Source organism: Stegostoma tigrinum, chromosome 5 (assembly GCF_030684315.1).
Source record: "Stegostoma tigrinum isolate sSteTig4 chromosome 5, sSteTig4.hap1, whole genome shotgun sequence".
NCBI lineage: Eukaryota > Metazoa > Chordata > Chondrichthyes > Orectolobiformes > Stegostomatidae > Stegostoma > Stegostoma tigrinum.
In genome coordinates this window covers 4954730-4975787 of record NC_081358.1, presented here as the reverse complement: position 1 = coordinate 4975787, position 21058 = coordinate 4954730, and the positions used below count along the sequence as shown (strand labels likewise).

At 41.5% G+C, this 21058-nt stretch overlaps 1 protein-coding gene across 4 annotated transcripts in view; it reads left to right on the top strand.

Annotated features, from left to right (window-relative positions):
• itprid1 (ITPR interacting domain containing 1) overlaps positions 1-21058 on the top strand; it is a 147488-nt gene that overhangs the window by 84619 nt on the left and 41811 nt on the right. For all 4 annotated transcript variants that reach the window (XM_048529826.2, XM_048529827.2, XM_048529824.2 and 1 more), the window contains 2 exons: positions 3742-3812; positions 8482-9525. In XM_048529826.2, the coding sequence (XP_048385783.1) occupies positions 3742-3812; positions 8482-9525 (1115 nt within the window). The remainder of the gene's footprint in view (positions 1-3741; positions 3813-8481; positions 9526-21058) is intronic.

The following is a 21058-nucleotide window of genomic DNA, read 5'->3' as shown; positions in this document are numbered from 1 at the left end:
TGTGATTAGCCAGAGAGCAGGAGTGATGAAATAGCAAAACAGGTGATGTTACATGCAAAAGGTAGTCCTAATCTGCTATTCAAATTCATTTGACCTGTTCATTTCTGACTGTAATAGTGTCCATAACATCTAAAGTTAACCCATTGGATCTGTACAGTATTCATTGTTCCATCAAGGAAACATGTGATTGCTGAGCACTGCCTCTGTGTTTATTTGCCCGTGTCCCTTACACCTGTTTATTATCATTTCCTTTCCATTGTGTTTCTCAGTAAAGCTCATTTCCATTGCAAAGTTAGTGACTGACATGCTACTTCTTAGACAATGCACTATTTGCATGTCGACTTCTTGTTTGCTTACACTGCAATAACCAGGTGTAAAATGCAAGGTCATATCATGTGTACGTGTTAAGTGTTAAACTAGAGAGAAATTCAGATAGTTTGATTCAGTCTGATAAAATTGTAAAAATTTTGATTGGGTTCCTATTGACAAATTTTTTGATCTAGTTAGCTATGATTTTTGAGGATATAGAATCATATTCGTTACTTATACAAGCCCACTTACAATTTAAAACCGAAAGAATTGCGGATGCTGTAAATCAGAAACAAAAACAAAATTTATTCTACTTACCCTTGAGAAGGTACTGGAGAGCTGCCTCCTTAGCCCATGTGAAGAAGGGACACACACAATGTTAAGGAAGGGAATTCCAAAAGCAAAATGGCAATATATTCCCAAATTTTGGTGGTGTGTGTTGGAAGGGATCTTAGTTGGTGATGCTCCCATGCAGTCTTTGTCGTCCTGTGTTAGGGATCATGAACTAGGAAGGTGTTGTCAAGGGAGGATTGATGAATTACTGCAGAGCAGCTCATCGATTCTCCTCAATGCTGACACTCTGCATTAGATTAAGGTAGTGGATGGGGCGCCAATCAGCAGGATTTTTAAATTTCTCTGCATGGTGCTATTATTTTGAAGGCAATATGGAAGCCAATTTATACAAATTCTACAATTAATTCTTCAACCCTGGAGTTGCAGTCAATGTTATATATTCCATTCATGAACTGGTACTTGGACAAACTCCAACTCCCTTATTTTGGCGTTTTTTTATTCATTCATGAGATGTGGTCAAGCATCAATGGTTGTCCAACATTTATTGCCAATTCCTAGTTGCCCTTCGGAAGGTGGTGGTTAACTGCCTCCTTGAATTGCTGCAGCCTACTTGCTGTAAGTAGACCCATAAAGCTGTTAAGGAGAGATTTGCAGGAGTTTAATCCAGTGATGTTGAAGGCCGTGATGTTGATGGTGGGCTGATGGTGTTGGCATGTAGTTATCACCAGGATGTTTCCACGCCTATGTTAGACCTGATGCCATGAGACATCACAAGGTTGAGGACTACATTGAGGACTCCTAGGGCAACTCGCTACCGACAGAACACCATGGTATCACCACCTTACGAGGCAATATCAGAGGGCAGTAAAGAGTCAACCAGTTTACTGTGGGTTTGGCATATTGGCCAGGCCAGGTAGCGATAGCAGTTTCTTTCCCTAAAGGGCATTTGTGAACCGATTGGGTGATTTTTTAAATTCACTCATGGGACATGAACATTGCTATCTGGCTAGCATTTGTTGCCCATCCCTAACTCCCCTTGAACTGAATAGCTAGCCGGACCATTTCAGAGTTTAGTTGAGAGTCAACCATATTTCTGTGGGACTGAAGCCACATGTGGGCCAGACCATGTGAGGACATTAGAGTGAGCCAAATTGGGTTTTTCTGACAATCGATGATCGTCAGTAGATTCCTAATTCCAGATTCTTTTCCTTGAATTCAAATTTCAGCATCTGCCATTGTGAGATGCAAACCTGGGTTCCTAGAACATTAGCTGAGTTTATGGATTCGTAGTCTAACAATGATACCACTTGGCCATTCGGTCTCCCAGCTTCTGGAGCTGCACCTTTCCAGGCAAGTAGAAATTCGAGCTGTATGCATAACACCAGCATTTAGGGTAATGGTGGTCCTCAGTATGATAGCAATGAACATGTGAGTCATGGACCCAGGGAGCTTTGCCAGCTTCATTGTTTTAACTAATAGGCCTTCATGAAGAAATCAAAAAGATGATGTGAATGTGGATGTTGTGTAATTGTCTAAGGAGGCCAGAATTTTTCAAATGCATACATGGACAAAAAAATAGCAAACTAAGATTCAGACAGAATCACTTAAGAAAGTAAACTATCCACATCTAGATTCATAATGAATTTACCTGAAACAGATAACTGCAGCATCTGTGAGACTAATGTTTAGTGCTTGCAATCTGTGGTTGAAATTAAAATTTCATTCCACAATTACATTTGACATTTAGAATTTGTATCTGACTTTTACACTGTGTGTTTCAGCAGATGTTGTACGTGCTCAGATATTGAAATCTCCTGGTGTCAACAGCTGTCTGATGTGTGTTTGCTCATCACTCTAACAGAGGAGTATAAATGCTGTGCAATCCCTATCCTACTGCCTGCCTGCTCTTCTCAGCACTAACCCTGCAAGTTGTGCAGGATTATTCTACATTTACTTAGTACCCATACAAAGAAAATGCCTTTACCTTTGATAGTGAAGGTCTTTTTTTAATTCAACAAACCTTAATGTATTGGACTGCATTAATGGGCTATTTATGTAGAATTACATTGGAGATATGTGACAGAAACCAGTCATTAGGTGCAATGAGACCATACAGGGTTCTGTTCTCCCCGCCCATCTTTTCAAATTGAAATCTACCACTTAGTCATCCATTCTCTTTCACATGCTTGTCCAACGTCTCCTTAAATACACGTTAACTACACCCTGCACGTCCCACATTCTTACCGCTCTTTGGGGAAAGAAGTTTCTTCTGAATTCCCTGTCAATTTACCTGGTAACTATTCTATCTCAGTGAGGTCTAGTTATGCTGTTCCCACATTCTCCCTGCATCTACTCAGCCAATACCTTCATACTTGTAAAGACCTCACTGCTCATACATGTCTTTTCCCTAGCCTGATTCCTGATTTGTGCTTGCGTGCATTTCTCGTGTCATCCTTGGTAATCTCTACACCCATTCCGTGTCTTTGTGTTCTATTTATAATATAGTGACAAGAATTGTACAGTACTCCGTGTAGTATGCACATTTTGAGGAGGGAGCCACTGCTTAATCATTTGGGTCATTTTATCAATTACATGCCTGTTCATCTACAGAAGAGGGGCAAATATTTAATTTAAATATGTTCCAGTTGTTGTCAGCGCCATATTCTCTGTGTCACACTTGGCCCAACAGTAGCACCTCTACATTAAAAGGTGGAAATTTTATTTTGTAGCTCATAACTTAAGTTGACTGAGGGATTATTGTTTTCTTTTGTTCGTGGTCCCATATTTAAGTTGAATTGTGAGATTGAGTTCCTTAACAAACTTCTCAAATGAGTATAAAAATTTTTGAGGCAAAATTAAAGATCAATAGAGTGCTCTTACTCTGCTGTCCAATATTTATCCTTCAAAAAACACCATGCTTATACAGCTTGTAACACCTCACCTGTAATCCCTCACTATAAACATTGCCTCCCCTTTCTCCCCACATTACAAATTACTGGAAATTTTTTAAAAATGCGTTATCTGTGAAGCACTTTGGAACATTCTGAGATGAAAGATGATAGACAACTGCCATTTTTTTTTCTGCGGTAACGTTGGATAATTATCATACCATGCTAAACATTCCTCTTTTTGTAACAGATGTGAAAAGAGAAAATAGTTGTCAGTCAGACAGCAGTGGGTTTCTGGAGGAGCCGTTCGTCCCATTACAGGTACAAGATTCTTTTTTATTCATCAAATCCCGCTGGGTGTTTTATTCAAATCTCCCTATTTTTATAGCTTAATCATTGGTAAGAAGTGAGTACATTGTCTTATCTAGCATACATCCTTCTTTTCTGCTTTACTCTCTTCATTATTCTCAGAATTTGACCCTGTCACAGATGGGTTTTCAAGCTGTTAATTTCATAACTCAGGGACTTTGTTTTCTGCGAAGTTAATTCATTGATCTTTACACAGAGAGTTGTGAGAGCATGGAATGCATTGCCAGCAGCAGTTGTGGAAGCAAGGTCATTGGGGTCATTTAAGAGACTGCTGGACATGCATATGGTCACAGAAATTTGAGGGTGCATACATGAGGATCAATGGTCGGCACAACATGGTGGGCTGAAGGGCCTGTTCTGTGCTGTACTGTTCTATGTTCTATGTTCTATGTCCTATGTTCTATGTTCTATGAGGTGACTGGAGCCTATGGTCCCTCCTAATAAAATCATATACAACTTATTTTGTAGCTTTCAACAGTCCTTCTTTCTCATTTTCAACTTTACTCATTGCTTTCCAAATCTCAAACACTCTCAGTAAGCAGGTTACAATAGATAAAATCTCGGCTACTTTAGAAAACAATTTGTATAGAAACGTGTAGTTCAATCAAGTTTTAAAAAACATTAAGACATTTTCTAAAAAAAATCTTACATTAGGAACTGTGATTTTTTTTGAGTCAACATTTTTCTCAAATATAATCTCTGATGTTTCAATATTTATATTGAAAACTGCCTGTGTAAATTTGCTATGCAGTCGTTACATCATTCTTGCCTGTGAGGGCGCTCCAGTGTATCTGTATCTTAAAAGCTTTACTGCCCTGAAGACTGCAAAATCAAATATTTTACAGTGGAGGTGGAATTACAATTTCATGCTCCTTTTAAATCGAATACACCTGAAGTCATTACCTGATTTTGACATCCTATTGCCATGCCACGTAGAGTTTGAAAATGACAAACAATACAATTTTTATTTGTATAGCACCTTTAAGACAGTAAGACTTTGCAAGGTGCCTCGCAAAAGCCTCACAAAAACAATTCAGGACATTGAAACAGTTCAGGAGACATTCAGTCAGCTGGTTGGTTCAAGCCAAAGCTAGGGTTTAAGGAATTCCCAAAGGGAAGAAAAGTTAGAGAGGCAGAATTTAAAAGGAAGAAGTTCTAGAGCTTGAGGCCCAGGCAACAGAGAGTGTGGAGCGATTAAGTTCTGAACAAGCCTGAGGCAAGATTTCAAGGCTGGCAGAGATTTCTGTGACAGGAGGAGATGGAAAGAGCAAAGCCATGTACAGATATGAAAACAAGGATAGGATTATTAAAGATCAAATTGCTTTATTAGGAGCCAACATTGGTCAAAAAGACAAGGATCTAAGACTTGTGCAAGTTTTGGGTGACTTGAAGTTTCCAGAGAGTAAAACAGCACCTAACAGTATTGTGGAATAGGTATATCTGGAGCTAACAAAGGATTGAAAGGGGAACAGAAAGTTTAGGTCAAATTAATAAAGCTGATCCCTTCATTTAAGAAGTTTTCTGTTCATAATGCAATTATTTCTCCAACTTGTAGTAAGTGCCACTAAAATATTTATAAATTGGTGAACACTTGAATTATTAGACATTGTAATTAACTGGCAATAACACTTTGTAGTTGTATTCAGTAACTAACAAGGAGAAGTGAATACAAAATTAGGGAGGTTCTGCTTCAGCCGTACATGCCATAGGTAAGAACACATTTGAAATATTGTGTTACCAGTACTGATCTCCTGATTTACGGGAGGGCCGTAAATGAAAGATGTAGTTCAGTGAAGGTTGACTAGACTAATACCTGGATTGGATTGGTTATTTTTTATAAGGCAAGGTTGGACAGAATGAGGAACATAGGGACATTGGTGTACAAGCCAATAGATCCCTGAAGGCGTCAGCAAAGGTAGAGGGCATACAGAATGCTTGCCTTCATAAACCAGGGCATAAAATATAGGATCTACGGAATCTTGTTAAATAGAACATAGACAATTACAGCACAGTACAGGCCCTTCGGCCCTCGATGTTGTGCCGACCTGCCATACTGATCTCTAGCCCATCTAACCTACACTATTCCATGTACATCCATATGCTTATCCAATGACGACTTAAATGTACCTAAAGTTGGCGAATCTACTACCGTTGCAGGCAAAGTGTTACATTCCCTTACTCCTCTCTGAGTAAAGAAACTACCTTTGACATCTGTCCTATATCTTTCACCCCACAATTTAAAGCTATGCCCCCTCGTGCTCGCCATCACCATTCAAGAAAAAAGGGTCTCCCTATCCACCCTATCTAACCCTCTGATTATTTTATATGTTTCAATTAAGTCACCTCTCAACCTTCTTCTCTCTAATGAAAACAGCATCAAGTCCCTCAGCCTTTCCTCATAAGACCTTCCCTCCATACCAGGCAACATCCTAGTAAATCTCCTCTGTACCCTTTCCAAAGCTTCCACATCCTTCTTATAATGCGGTGACCAGAACTGTACACAATACTCCAAGTGCGGCCGCACCAGAGTTTTGTACAGCTGCAGCATAACCTCTTGGTTCTGGAACTCGATCCCTCTATTAATAAAAGCTAACACACTCTATGCCTTCTTAACAGCCCTGTCAACCTGGATGGCAACTTTCAAGGATCTGTGTACATGGACACCGAGATCTCTCTGCTCATCTACACTACTAAGAATCTTACCATTACCCCAGTACTTTGCCTTCCGGTTACTCCTGCCAAAGTGCATCACCTAACACTTGTCCGCATTAAACTCCATTTGCCACCTCTCAGCCCAGTTCTGCAGCTTATCTATGGCTCTTTGCAACCTACAGCATCCTTCGTCACTATCCACAACTCCACCGACCTTAGTGTTGTCTACAAATTTATTAACCCATCCTCCTACGCCCTCATCCAGGTCATTTATAAAAATGACAAACAGCAGTGGACCCAACACCGACCCTTGCGGTACACCACTAGTAACTGGTTTCCAGGATGAACATTTTCCATCAACTACCACCCTCTGTCTTCTTTCAGCAAGCCAATTTCCAATCCAAACTGCTATATCTCCCACAACTTTACAAAATATGGTTGAGGCCACAGATGGCATGCTGTGTGCTGTTCTGGTCACCACACTATCAGAAGGATGTGATTGTGCTGAGGAGGGTGCAGAGGAGATTTACAAGGATATTGCCTGGGGTGGAAAATCTCTGTTATGAGGAGAGGCTGGATAGGCTGCGTTTGTATTGCCTGGAGCAGAGAAGGCTGAGGACGTCTCATTATGGCAGGCATAGATGGAGAAGATGGTTAGAATCTTTCCCCCCTCATTAAATGTGTCTAAGACCAGAGGGCAGAAGTGTAAGGTGAGGAGTATCTGATTTTGACGAGATCTGAGAGAATAAAAAGTCACCGAGAAGTCGGTAGAAATAGGGACGGCTATCAGAAAGGGTGGTAGAGGCAGGGACTCTTGCAATATTTGAAATGCATCTGGAATGAGCATTTAAAATACCAGGGCATTGTAAGCTATGGACCAAATGTATATAAATGGGATTAGTGTAGTTGGTCTTTATTGGCCAGCACAGATATGGTGGGCCAATGGGCCTGTTTCTATGTTGTTTACCTCTATGATGCTCTGTACCATAGTGTTTTGTCATCTGTCTCTTCCTGTACAAACTCTTTGTGTCATCCTCACAACTTAGTTTTTCACTTATCTTGGTTTATTCACAGGTTTAGCTACAATACATTGGTTCCTTCATCAAAATCATTGATATGGATTATAAATATTTCAACACTGTCTCCAACAGTGACCTTGTTTCACTCACTGATTACAGTTTACTGACCTGAATATGACTTGACCCCGATTATATAATGCCTGACACTTTTGTTGTGAATTGCTTTTTTGCCGAATAAAAACAGATACTCTTTTTTGGATCAGAAAACAACTGAGGCCCTGTCTGTTTTTTGGTAGCTAAGTACCTGTTATGATCACTTCGAAGCTCAGATCAAATCCTTCTCATTCCTCTCACAGTTAAAGAACAAAGATCGTTACAGAACATTTCACTAGCTCAGGCTGTCCAAGGGTGCTTTACAGCCAATGAATGTAAGGATGTGCAGCAGCAAATTTGCACACAAGGGGGAATTTCCACATTTGTGGGCACTTAGATTGTTAAAACTGTTTAAAACAGAGACTTGGAGCTGGATTTTCAGTTGCCGGTTGAGATGGAAGAAGGTATTGGAATAATTTGAAAATTGCTGGTTCCCAGGGTCTTCAGTCCGATTTCCAAATTTTCAGAGTGGTTGCAGCAGGGAGGGAATGTGAACTCCACCTGCTGCCAGTTAATGGTTAAATATTGTTGCTGCCTGGCCTTTCTGTTGGTATGAGACCAGCAGTGGGCAACCCCGGATTTCTGGAGGCACTCTAGGCTTCTAACTGGGCACCAAGTTTGTCCCTCACATAATCAGGTAACACACATTTCAAAATAGGATTGAATGATCAACATAGTTCAAGTGCGGGGAAGGGCCCTGAAATTTAGCTGCTAGCCAGGTTCCTGACCCCACCTTGAAAATATGACCTTGGCATTCATCGTCTATATAGTACCTAATGTTCGTTGACCATTTTCAGATTCAATGTACACTGCGGGATGTTAGTGAGGACAGCATGAGCAGTCAAGACACATTCCAAGAAAACAGGCAGTGGTCATCCCAGTGCTCAAATGCTGAACAAGCAACAAGCTACTTTCCCAATCCAACTTGCGTCCCTGGTTCTGTCGACAGTGATCGGACACAGTGTGCAGAAGTGCGCATCACTTCATGTGCTTTACAAGAAGAGAAGACATTTACAGTGGAAAACCTCAACAGCCATTCTCCCACTTTCCCTAATCAGCAAAGGATGGGATCTCCATGTGTTGTAAAAAGCATTGAGGACATGAGTGACTTAAGTGGTGGCAGCAACTGTTCACGTACAACTACTCTTGAGAACACAAACCACTGTCCAGCTCTTAATACCAATACTTGGCTGAGTGATGAGATCCAGGTTCAAAACAACGCTGGAGGCTGTCAGGGTGATAATTCTGAGGAGAATAGTACAACAATTGTGAGCAACTTGAATACAAATCGAGAGAACTCTAACCTTGGTCCAGAACATTTTGCTGGTACAAGCAAATTAGTAACCTTGCAAATTCCGCAAGACAAATTGCAACAAAGAAACAGCATTGAATTTCATCCTTTAGAACCACTTTCATTTCAGCCAAACAAACATGTTTTCCAGCATGAGAACATGCTGAGAGAAAACAGAATCAAATCAAGAGATGCTGTCGTGCAGACTGATGAAAACACTGGGGAGCGTACGACTGAGAGGAATCAACATGGCCAAGTGGACAGCCCCAATTTAGTTTCAATGCGATTTCAGTTTGATGGACTGCTCACAAAATCAGTGTCATTAGATACTGGGCTGCATGATGTTGAAAAGATTGTTCAGGAGCCAATTTCAATCTCTCCAGTCTACTGCCACCACTGTTGCTGTCTTCACCGTCACTGTTCAGCAACATGCTTCAGGAGAACGCACACAAAATGTCAGTCAAAGACTCCTCTATCACTCACTGAGACACAGCTGATCAAAACTTTGCAGCAATTGCAACAAGCAACAAGAATCATCTCTACGTCCCCGGTAAGTACACCTTAAATATTCACTAATTGAAAAGAAACCTAAGTTGCATTTGTTCATGAAATATGTTGGCTGTGTCTCCATTACATCAAAGGTAAGACTCAGGCTAAGGCTCATCCCACCTTACAACTTTCAAAGCACTTCTCAAGGAATCCAAAAGTATTTTTGACTGCCGTTTGCTGCTGTATGACAGAATAGACTTAGTAAAGTAATTATTTTGTTTAGCTTGCAGTCAAGCGTGAATTTCACGGTCCTATGCAGTCATACTAAGTAAACTGGTGCCATATTAGAATCCACTACTACTTTCAGCTTTTCACTGTTTTGGAGTTACTATTACCATTTGCTAACCTTTCAGGTCTTGACTAGTGATGTGTCAATGACCATTTGGAGTTGCATTGTAATGTGCTTTCCAAACTGTCAACTGTCTACTGAGATAGAGGCTACTAGGCTTGGTGGGATTAAGGTTCACAAGGAAGAGGTATTAGAAATCCTACAGAGGGTGAAGATAGATAAAGTCCCCTGGGCCAGATGGGATTTATCCTCGGATCCTCTGGGAAGCCAGGGAGGAGATTGCCGAGCCTTTGGCATTGATCTTTAACTCGTCATTGTCTACAGGAATAGTGCCAGATGACTGGAGGATAGCAAATGTGGTTCCCCTGTTCAAGAAGGGGAATAGAGACAACCCTGGTAATTATAGACCAGTGAGCCTTACCTTAGTTGTTGGTAAAGTGTTGGAAAAGGTTATAAGGGATAGGATTTATAATCATCTAGGAAAGAATAAATACATTAGGGATAGTCAGCACGGTTTTGTGAAGGGAAGGTCGTGCCTCACAAACCTTATTGAGTTCTTTGAGAAGGTGACCAAACAGGTAGATGAGAGTAAACCGGTTGATGTGGTGTATGTGGATTTCAGCAAGGCGTTCGATAAGGTTCCCCACAGTAGGCTATTGTACAAAATGCGGAGGAATGGAATTGTGGGAGATATAGCAGTTTGGATCGGAAATTGGCTTGCTGAAAGAAGACAGAGGGTGGTAGTTGATGGGAAATGTTCATCCTGGAGACCAGTTACTAGTGGTGTACCGCAAGGGTCGGTGTTGGGTCCACTGCTGTTTGTCATTTTTATAAATGACCTGGATGATGGCGTAGGAGGATGGGTTAGTAAATTTTCAGACGACACTAAGGTCGGTGGAGTTGTGAATAGTGACGAAGGATGTTGTAGGTTACAGAGAGACATAGATAAGCTGCAGAACTGGGCTGAGAGGTGGCAAATGGAGTTTAATGCGAACAAGTGTGAGGTGATGCACTTTGGTAGGAGTAACCGGAAGGCAAAGTACTGGGGTAATGGTAAAATTCTTAGTAGTGTAGATGAGCAGAGAGATCTCGGTGTCCATGTACACAGATCCTTGAAAGTTGCCACCCAGGTTGACAAGGCTGTTAAGAAGGCATAGAGTGTTTTAGCTTTTATTAATAGAGGGATCGAGTTCTGGAACCAAGAGGTTATGCTGCAGCTGTACAAAGCTCTGGTGCAGCCGCACTTGGAGTATTGCGTACAGTTCTGGTCACCGCATTATAAGAAGGATGTGGAAGCTTTGGAAAGGGTACAGAGGAGATTTACTAGGATGTTGCCTGGTATGGAGGGAAGGTCTTACGAGGAAAGGCTGAGGGACTTGATGCTGTTTTCATTAGAGAGGAGAAGGTTGAGAGGTGACTTAATTGAAACATATAAAATAATCAGAGGGTTAGATAGGGTGGATAGGGAGAGCCTTTTTCCTAGGATGGTGACGGTGAGCACGAGGAGGCATAGCTTTAAATTGAGGGGTGAAAGATATAGGACAGATGTCAAAGGTAGTTTCTTTACTCAGAGAGTAGTCGGGGAATGGAACGCTTTGCCTGCAACGGTAGTAGATTCGCCAACTTTAGGTACATGTAAGTCGTCATTGGACAAGCATATGGGCGTACATGGAATAGTGTAGGTTAGATGGGCTTGAGATCGGTAAGACAGGTCGGCACAACATCGAGGGCCGACGGGCCTGTACTGTGCTGTAATGTTCTATACATTATGATTATTTCTGCAATATTCTTGAAGCCCAAACATTTGCTATTATTTGATTTGCATTCTCAAAATAATTTATTGGTGACTGTCTACCATCGTGATGATTGCTAGTATGTCTCTTTATATTCAGTAGAAATACTCTTTCTTGCATCCACTCAGTCAAAATTATTTGAAGATCTTTATTAGATTACCCTTCAGCCTTTTAGTTTCACACACAAAAGAAAAGAGGCTGAATCCGTCCAGCCTCTCCTGAGAGCGATAACTTTACAGGTCTTTCACCATCCTTGTAAACCTTGATTGCATTCTGTCCCATGCCTCTGCATTTTTTTTATAACAGAGCAAGGAGAATGTGCAAAGTATTCCAAGTGTGGTCTCATAGAGGGCTGTTAAAAGTTTTACATTAATTCTCCACTTTTTAATGCTCTCCCTTTAGAATTGAACACTAGTGCTGGATTTATTTATGTTAAGATCTTATTAGCTTGCATTGCAATTTTGTGATTTGTGTCTTTGTTCTCCTCTGCACCTATACCTTATTTAGATTTTATGCAACCCATTCTCATAATGTGTGACTTCCTTATCTTCCGAACCAAAATGTATCAGTTCATATTTATCTGTATTGAAATTCATTTGATAATATATGTCCTGTTGGCAAGTTTATATTCTTTGCACTTCCAACTTGGTTCCATCCACAAATTCGGAAATTATAGGCTCGATTCCAATGAGTAAATAATTAATATAAATTATTAGCAGCTATAGTCCCAGGATCAATTGTTGCGGGACCTCAAAACTTATCCTCTGCTTATCTAGATTACTGATTTTTACAGCACTTTCATGTAGCTTTTTGTCAGTCTGTTTTAGTGTTGTACCAGAATCTCCAGCATGCATACATGTGTACATATCTGTGCATGTGTATGTACGCACATGCATAGAGCGATACACGCAGTTCTCATGCACACATTCGCAAGTGCAAACATGCACATACATCAAAGGACATATATGCTTTATATATTTCAACCATCTATCCAAACTTCCACTTGTCCCCTGACTCATTATGTCTTGACCTTATTCATTATTCCATTCTTTTGCACATTATGGAATGCATGTTGGAAATAGAAATGTTTGGCATCTACCATATTACCATTCTGTTGGTTACTTCTTCAAAGAACTAAATGAGAATGGCTCAGCACTTTTCTTTTTGAAATCCATCTCCTCTATCATATCGTCTCGCTGTTCCTAACTCACACCATTACAAACTCCTCTATTTTTCTATCAGTTTACCAGCACATGCTGGTGTATTGTCGTCCGGCATATTTTGCTTATTTACTCTGTCTTTAATTCTAAAATCCAGAAAATGAGACAGCATTAATGGAGCTGAGCAACGGGCAACCGTGTTGTTTTCTTTGTTTTGGTCTTTCAAAGGGAAAGCTTCACGTAGGGGAGTGTTTGAGCCAGGATGATTACACCTTAAGGAAAAACAATGTAAATGTTATTAACAAGAGAAAATAGGTAACAGTGGGAGAAGAGAGTGAGATGAGATCAAAATGCTTTGGCAATGAGTCAGCACAGATCTAAAGGGCACCATGGCTTACTTCTGCATTGCAGTCTAAACTCCAAGTTCAGATGACTCTTTCTGCAAATGATTAAATCAGCTAAACAGCTAGAAGATAATTTAACAGTTCCCATTATTCTGATAAAACGCACACAAATATAGTAGTGACCTATTTGTGCCAGATTTTCAAAGATTCCCGGGTTCCCTGATTGACTTTATGGGGGCACGGCCTTTCTATTTCAAGGCTACAGCCTTCCTTAGCAGTTGAGATGTGGCATTCTGGGAGCCAGCAACGCAAAGTGAGTTGAGGTGTATCAGTTTCTATATGACCTTACGGGATACATAAGAATGGGGTATCCTGGCCAAGCAGGTGAGACAGTTTTTGTTCAAAAATGGTTACATCCTCTCCCGCTGACATAAGCCAAAGCCTCAGGAAGAGTAAAATCATGAAAAGATTTCACCCTCCCTCCCCCAGCTAGGTATCATGGTTACCCACCAACCTACTTGGAATGGAGTGCTCAGACAACTGTTATGTTGATGTCAGTGGGCATGATCCAGTGACAATTACTGAGATCACAACGTGATCCAGTAATGATTACTGATATCACATCATGATCCAGTGATGATTACTGAGATCACAACGTGATCCAGTGATGATTACTGAGATCACAACATGATCCAGTGATGATTACTGAGATCACAGCACAATCTTATGCACAAAGTCCCTGGACAGTGAATTCCTGGACTTTCTTGTTTTGCATAGTTGTCAACTTGTTGTTTTTGAAGCATGTTTATGGTATTCTAAATGTCTTCCATCAAAGCTTCAGAAAAAGAAAATTCTAATATCCCCACTAATTTGAACACCGTCTGGCTCATTATTATTTATTACGTCCTATGCAGTCCACATAAGGGCTAATCTGCTCAAATAAAATTGCTCTTAATAATAAATAAGAGGTCACTGTGCCTGCCAAGGCATCTGAATGGAATTGAATAAGTTGTCCCAAAACTATAAGCAAATTTGCAAACCAGTTGAAAAGCAAGTTTGTGTTTACTGGTAGCAGCTCCGTGGCACTCTGCTACAAAGTTACGGGATACTGTAAAAATTACAGGTTGCAAATTAGTGCAGGTTTTGATCCTGTAAAAACATGCCAAGTTCCTCACTGCTATGTTAATACAGGCGATACAAGTCTTTCTTTGCAATATTGTACAGGAGCAAGAATGTCCAATATTTTTATGATGAGCTTGCCAATAGTCATTACATCATTCCTATTTTTGAGCAGGAGCTTTCGGCATACTTGTTCTTTCTGCACGTTTCTAAGAATGGTTTGTTTTGTCCACAGCACTTTCATTCAGTGTTGTACCAGAATCTGCAACGTGCATACACGTGTACATATCTGTACATGTGTATGTACGCACATGCATAGAGAGATGCGCGTAGTTCTCATGTACACATTCACAAGTGCAAACATCAAAGGAGCAATCCTTCATATTTGTAAATAGAAACAGCAGTTTCTCTTCAGTGCATTGATTTACTGAATGGAATTTCAAGTCTTTAGGTTCCTTATGATATTCTCAAGGTCTTTATGATGGAAAAAGATTCTTGCATAGTGCGCATTCAGATGGTGTCTAACCACAGAAACATCATAAGATACGTTAGTGGCTATTCTCAGGGAACAGACATACTTATATAATTCAAAATGGGATGAGCGATGTTGCATTGAGAAATATATTAATTGTAGAGAGGAATTTTGGCCTGGACACTGCTGTTGTATCATCCCCATTTTCAAGAAAATTGTTTCATTCAGCACTCAAGAAGATAATGCCTTCAAAAAGGCAATGGTTGTCTTTAGTACTGCAAGAGGGGTCTCAAACTAATCTTTAAATAGAGTCTCATTCTTGTATTGGGGATCTCAATAAGCTGGTGATTAAGGCTTCACAAGAAAAAAAACATGACCACAATTGAAGAAAGCAGTTATTTTTGCCATTTCTCTGATTCACATGCAGCTATAATTACCTGGGTGGTCTCTCGCAGTTGTCATTGTTCTCTTATGGAAGAGTGATTCCATGCTCCACAAAATTCAACCTATAGGGCAACTTTCTATAACAGTCGCTGTTCTGACGTTACCATAAGGCAGGCAGCAACATGGAACCATTTCAAAGTTCTGTCTCACTTCCCTGCCCCAAAATACGGGAGGGTTCATCTCCATGAGTGATGGTTTTGCAGTGGTTTCAAGATGTTGCATGCCATTTACGTTGCAACCAATGTGATAAGGATGAGCATTGAAGCTTCCTCCACTTTGTTGATCAATGGAAATGTAGGTGGAGGTTGAGAATCCACGAGAAGCACCTGTGTGCTTATGGAGGAAGAGATCCGAGTAATCAGTATCAGATCAGTGGAGGACTGGATCAAAAGGAATCAAACTGTGTGGGAGATCATATCACAGAGGTATTTGAATTATGGAGGATTCAGTTTGCAAAGAAGGTTTAGGTTTCTAATAGTATCAGTGTGGCAGAGGACTGGATCATGTAAAGGGAATTTTTGGTTCAGATTGCAAGGAGAAGAGCATTTTGCCTCATTCCTCCACCACAAATGAAGAATTATTAACTAGGTGACACAATTTTACAAGGAGTCCGCAACCTGAGTGGCCAGGTCCAGTAGTTAACTGCTTTGTGCTGTGGCAAGAGGAAAAGGAATCCTTCCTTTGATCCCGCAAACTAATCCACTATAAGCACCCCTTAAAAGGCAAAACTTCACACTGCCCTGCATTGAATTGCATCTGGCATCTGTCTGCTCATTTCATTGGTATATCTAAGCCCTCCCAAAGCTGCTACTATCTGCCTGATTGATTATTATAATTCTTAGTTTCATATTTTGTCTTTTAATGTACAAATTATTGAGATGTACCAAAAAGTGTATTAACACAACAAATTTCATACCAGTCAGAAAAATAACCATGAGCTAATTCCATGTCTATTTTGCCATTTTGATTGAATTTAATCATTCATAGTGGCATGTAATTCAACGTAAAAATAAAGTGTATACTTTCACTGGACAGACAAGGAACCATTCACATTGACTGAGAATTAGATAAGAAAAAATGATAACTTAAACAACAATCGAACTTTCTTTTCCACTGCCACAATCCCGCTCAGGGCTTTCGTGCCCTTGCCATGCCACCACCAGCTGCCCACTCTGGGCTGTCTCACTGTCCCCCTCTCACCGCCTCTGTCTCACCTTCCCGCTCTCACCGTCTCTGTCTCACCATCCCCCTCTCACCGCTTCTGTCTCACCGTCCCATACTCACTGTCTCTGTTTCACCGTCCCCCTCTCACCACATCTGTCTCACCGTCCGCCTCTCACCTCCTCTGTCTCACCGTCCCACTCTCACCCACATCTGTCTCACCGTCCCACACTCACCGCCTCTGGCTCACCGTCCCACTCTCACCCACTCTGTCTCACCGTCCCACACTCACCGCCTCTGGTTCACCGTCCCACACTCACCGCCTCTGGCTCACCATCCCACTCTCACCAACTCTGTCTCACTGTCCCGCTCTCACTGCCTCTGTATCACCGTCCCACTCTCCCCGCCTCTGCCTCACCATCCCGTTCTCACCGCCTCTGTATCACCGTCCCCCTCTCACCGCCTCTGCCTCTCCGTCCCGCTCTCACCGCCTCTGATTCACTGTCCCGCTCTCACTGCCTCTGCCTCTCTGGACATAGTCTCCCTAAAGGTAAGAATATTTCATAAGCAATATTTGGCTTCACGTGTATTTCAAAAGCTGTAAATAACTCATTGTACTTTCTCCCTTTCTAAGCCAGTGTCCACTTTTCTCATGTTCAGTCCATTGTCCAAAATACAACAAGTTATCGGTTTGAAACATATCTTTTGCGGAAAGGTTTTTGGCAATGTCTGATGCTTCGAGTTTTCTTAGAGAACTTGAGCTACAAGACCTTGAGAGTTCTCTCACTGTATCTGACCCACGTATAGCTCACCCATTGTCTATCATGTCCCTGTGGCATCTCTCATGTCTCATTACCACCTGCTCTTATCGTGCACAGTTTCCATGACAGCTTGCCATCAAAGGATCTCTATGATCAGCATCCCTTACATCCACGCGGTCACCTGGACAATTGCTGTTATTCTGAAGCGTTCCTGCTGGTATTTTCTCCAGCCATGACAGACCCTGGGATATCAGTGTCCCTGCTTTGAGATCAGGGCCTTGCATGGCCTGCTTAATGAGTCGTGCCAAATTCGAACTTCCTCCCCCACCCCCCAGTAGCAGCTGATCTAGGGTAACCACCCTGATCGAAGTAGGCTCAGCTATCGAGAGGAACGTACAACACTTTGGAAGAAGATCAAAGATTTTCTCCATTTCTCCAGGGTAAATTCCACCATCTTCTGTCCAAAAACTCATGCTCTCTCTATCTCCGCTACTGCACCCACCTCCTATCAACACTCATGCACCACTCTGACTGTTGCCTGTAACATCACTAAGCCTGCATGGCCTCTGTGCTACCTACTCACCCAGCCAGGATACCTCTCCATCTGCAGCAATAGGAATAGCTGTGACTCCTACTTTCATCTTCTGTAAAAAACTGCCTTTCACTCCTGGAGGAAGACAGCCCATTGTAGAGCAGAACTGCCTGAGGAAGTGGTAGATGCAGATACACTTAGTATTTAAAAGATTTTGGACAGGTACATGAATAGGAAAGGTTTAGAGAGATATGGCCCAAACTGGGACAATTGGGACTAATTTAGGTTGGGAAACTTGGTTGTCATGGACAACATGGACTGAAAGGTCTTCTTCTGTGTTGTATGGCTCTATGACTCTATGGCCAATTGTTTTGGGTATAGTGGGCAGTGGGATAGGATGGTTAATAATAGACCTACTGACATTAATTCTGCTGGAAGTGGGAAGTTGGTGATGATCATGTACACTACCTTCCTGCTTAGTGAAATGCCTTTTGTCACCCTCAGCATCCTCTTATCTCTTGAATCAGAAGACCCTTGCATTGGGCATACTGTAATGTCTCAGTGGGGTAGTGCGCTGGAATTTGAGTCCCACTGCTTCTGGATCACCTTAAAAGTTAAATGTTTTATAAAGTCTGAAAAGTTTCCAATTTATCTGACTTTTAGACCTAAGGTGTCAGAACATAAGGGTCAGGCTTCATTTGTGAACATAAATTGCAATTTATTACAGTAATAAATACATAAACAATTAGCTTAAAGTTTGTTTTAGGCAAGATATTAGAGTTTACAATAAAGGATAGCAGAGCATTTAGAAATACATAACATGATTGAGCAGAGTTAACATACAAGGAGAAATCATGGCTAATAAATTTACTGGGATTATTTGAAGAACATAGAACATAGAACATAGAAGAGTACAGCACAGAACAGGCCCTTCAGCCCACAATGTTGTGCCGACCATTGATCCTCATGTATGCACCCTCAAATTTCTGTGACCATATACATGTCCAGCAGTCTCTTGAATGACCCCAATGACCTTGCTTCCACAACTGCTGCTGGCAACGCATTCCATGCTCTCACAACTCTCTGCGTAAAGAACCTGCCTCTGACATCCCCTCTATACTTTCCACCAACCAGCTTAAAACTATGACCCCTCGTGCTAGCCATTTCTGCCCTGGGAAATAGTCTCTGGCTATCAACTCTTTCTATGCCTCTCATTATCTTGTATACCTCAATTAGGTCCCCTCTCCTCCTCCTTTTCTCCAATGAAAAGAGACCGAGCTCAGTCAACCTCTCTTCATAAGATAAGCCCTCCAGTCCAGGCAGCATCCTGGTAAACCTCCTCTGAACCCTCTCCAAAGCATCCACATCTTTCCTATAATAGGGCGCCCAGAACTGGACGCAGTATTCCAAGTGCGGTCTAACCAAAGTTTTATAGAGCTGCAACAAGATCTCACGACTCTTAAACTCAATCCCCCTGTTAATGAAAGCCAAAACACCATATGCTTTCTTAACAACCCTGTCCACTTGGGTGGCCATTTTAAGGGATCTATGTATCTGCACACCAAGATCCCTCTGTTCCTCCACGCTGCCAAGAATCCTATTCTTAATCCTGTACTCAGCTTTCAAATTCGACCTTCCAAAATGCATCACCTCGCATTTATCCAGGTTGAACTCCATCTGCCACCTCTCAGCCCATCTCTGCATCCTGTCAATGTCCCGCTGCAGCCTACAACAGCCCTCTACACTGTCAACGACACCTCCGACCTTTGTGTCGTCTGCAAACTTGCTGACCCATCCTTCAATTCCCTCGTCCAAGTCATTAATAAAAATTACAAACAGTAGAGGCCCAAGGACAGAGCCCTGTGGAACTCCACTCACCACTGACTTCCAGGCAGAATATTTTCCTTCTACTACCACTCGCTGTCTTCTGTTGGCCAGCCAATTCTGTATCCAAGCAGCTAAGTTCCCCTGTATCCCATTCCTCCTGACCTTCTGAATGAGCCTACCATGGGGAACCTTATCAAATGCCTTACTGAAGTCCATATACACCACATCCACAGCGGTGGGAAGCGGTGGATGTAATATATTTGAAGGCTTTGGCAAGATACTACATGCCAGGGTATTTGATAAGACACCGTGGTGTTGGAGGCATTTTATTAGCAGAGATAAAGAATTGGCTAAAAATAGAAGACAGAAAATTGGAATGGGGGGTGTAGGGGAACATTTGCAGGTTGACAACCTGTAACTAATTTGGGTGGCACAGAGATCGGAGCTGGACGCCACAATTGTTCACAGGATGTATAATGACTTGAACAAAAAAATTGTTTGTATTGTAAACAAGTTTGGAGATGGCGAAAAAAATAGGAAGGCAAGTGGTGAGGATGACATGATGAGTTTACTTTGGATATAGCCAGATTAAGCAAGAGGGTAAAAAACTTGGTAGAGGGAATGTATAAAATCTGAGCTTATGAACTTTGGCAGGAAGAATGGAGGGCTGGATACTAGTGGAATGGTGAAGGACTACAGAAAGCTACTGAACAGACAGATTTGGGAGGCCTTGTGCATTAATCACAAAACATTAGCATACCAGGTCAGCAGTTAATAGGGAAGGCAAACGGAATGTTGGCCTTCAGTTAAAAGAGAATGGAAATAAAAGTAGGGACGTTTTCGTAAAACGATTTGAGGCACTAGTCAGAAAACAGCCGGAATGCTGAGAACAGTTCTGGGTTCTGTAATAAAGGAAAGATATACTGGCATTGGAGGCAGTCCAAAGTAGGTTCATTCATCTGATCCTGGGTGTGAAGGCACTGTTTTATGGGAAGAGATTGTGTAGGTTAAGTCTGTACTCACTGGAACTCAATGAATGAAAAGTGACCTTATTGAAACATACGAGATCCCAAGCAGACTTGGCAATGTAGCTACCTAAGAGTGGGTTTCCCTGTGCGAGATTGTAGGACCAGGGGGCATAACCTCAGAGTAAGTAGTAAGGTAGTGGAATTCTTTACCATAGCACGTTGGTGAGGTTGAGATAAGCATACTTTTCATCAGTAAGCGAATCAAGTGTTACACAGAAAAGGGAGGAAAGTGGAGTTGAGGATTATGAAATCAGCCTTGACTTTACTGGAGAGGCTTGGTGGGCTGAATGGCCTACTTCTGTTTCTACAGTTTATTGTCTAATTAGACTGTAGCTACAGGTAAACAATTATTATCCATTGGCTTATATTCATTGGCAAAATAAACTCTTACACTCCTGCAGACATTCAAGCAGACAGGATCAATTAATTTGTAGATAGAGGGGTAAAATTGGAAACATAGTTCAGTAGTCTTTAACTTCCGGGTGCTGTTGTTGAGTTGTTGCAAAATTTGTAAATGCACATTCCCTTTGTTCTCAATCGCCCACAACCAGACTTCAGTTACTGAGATGGTAGGAACAGCCAATTCTGGAGAATCTGAAATAAC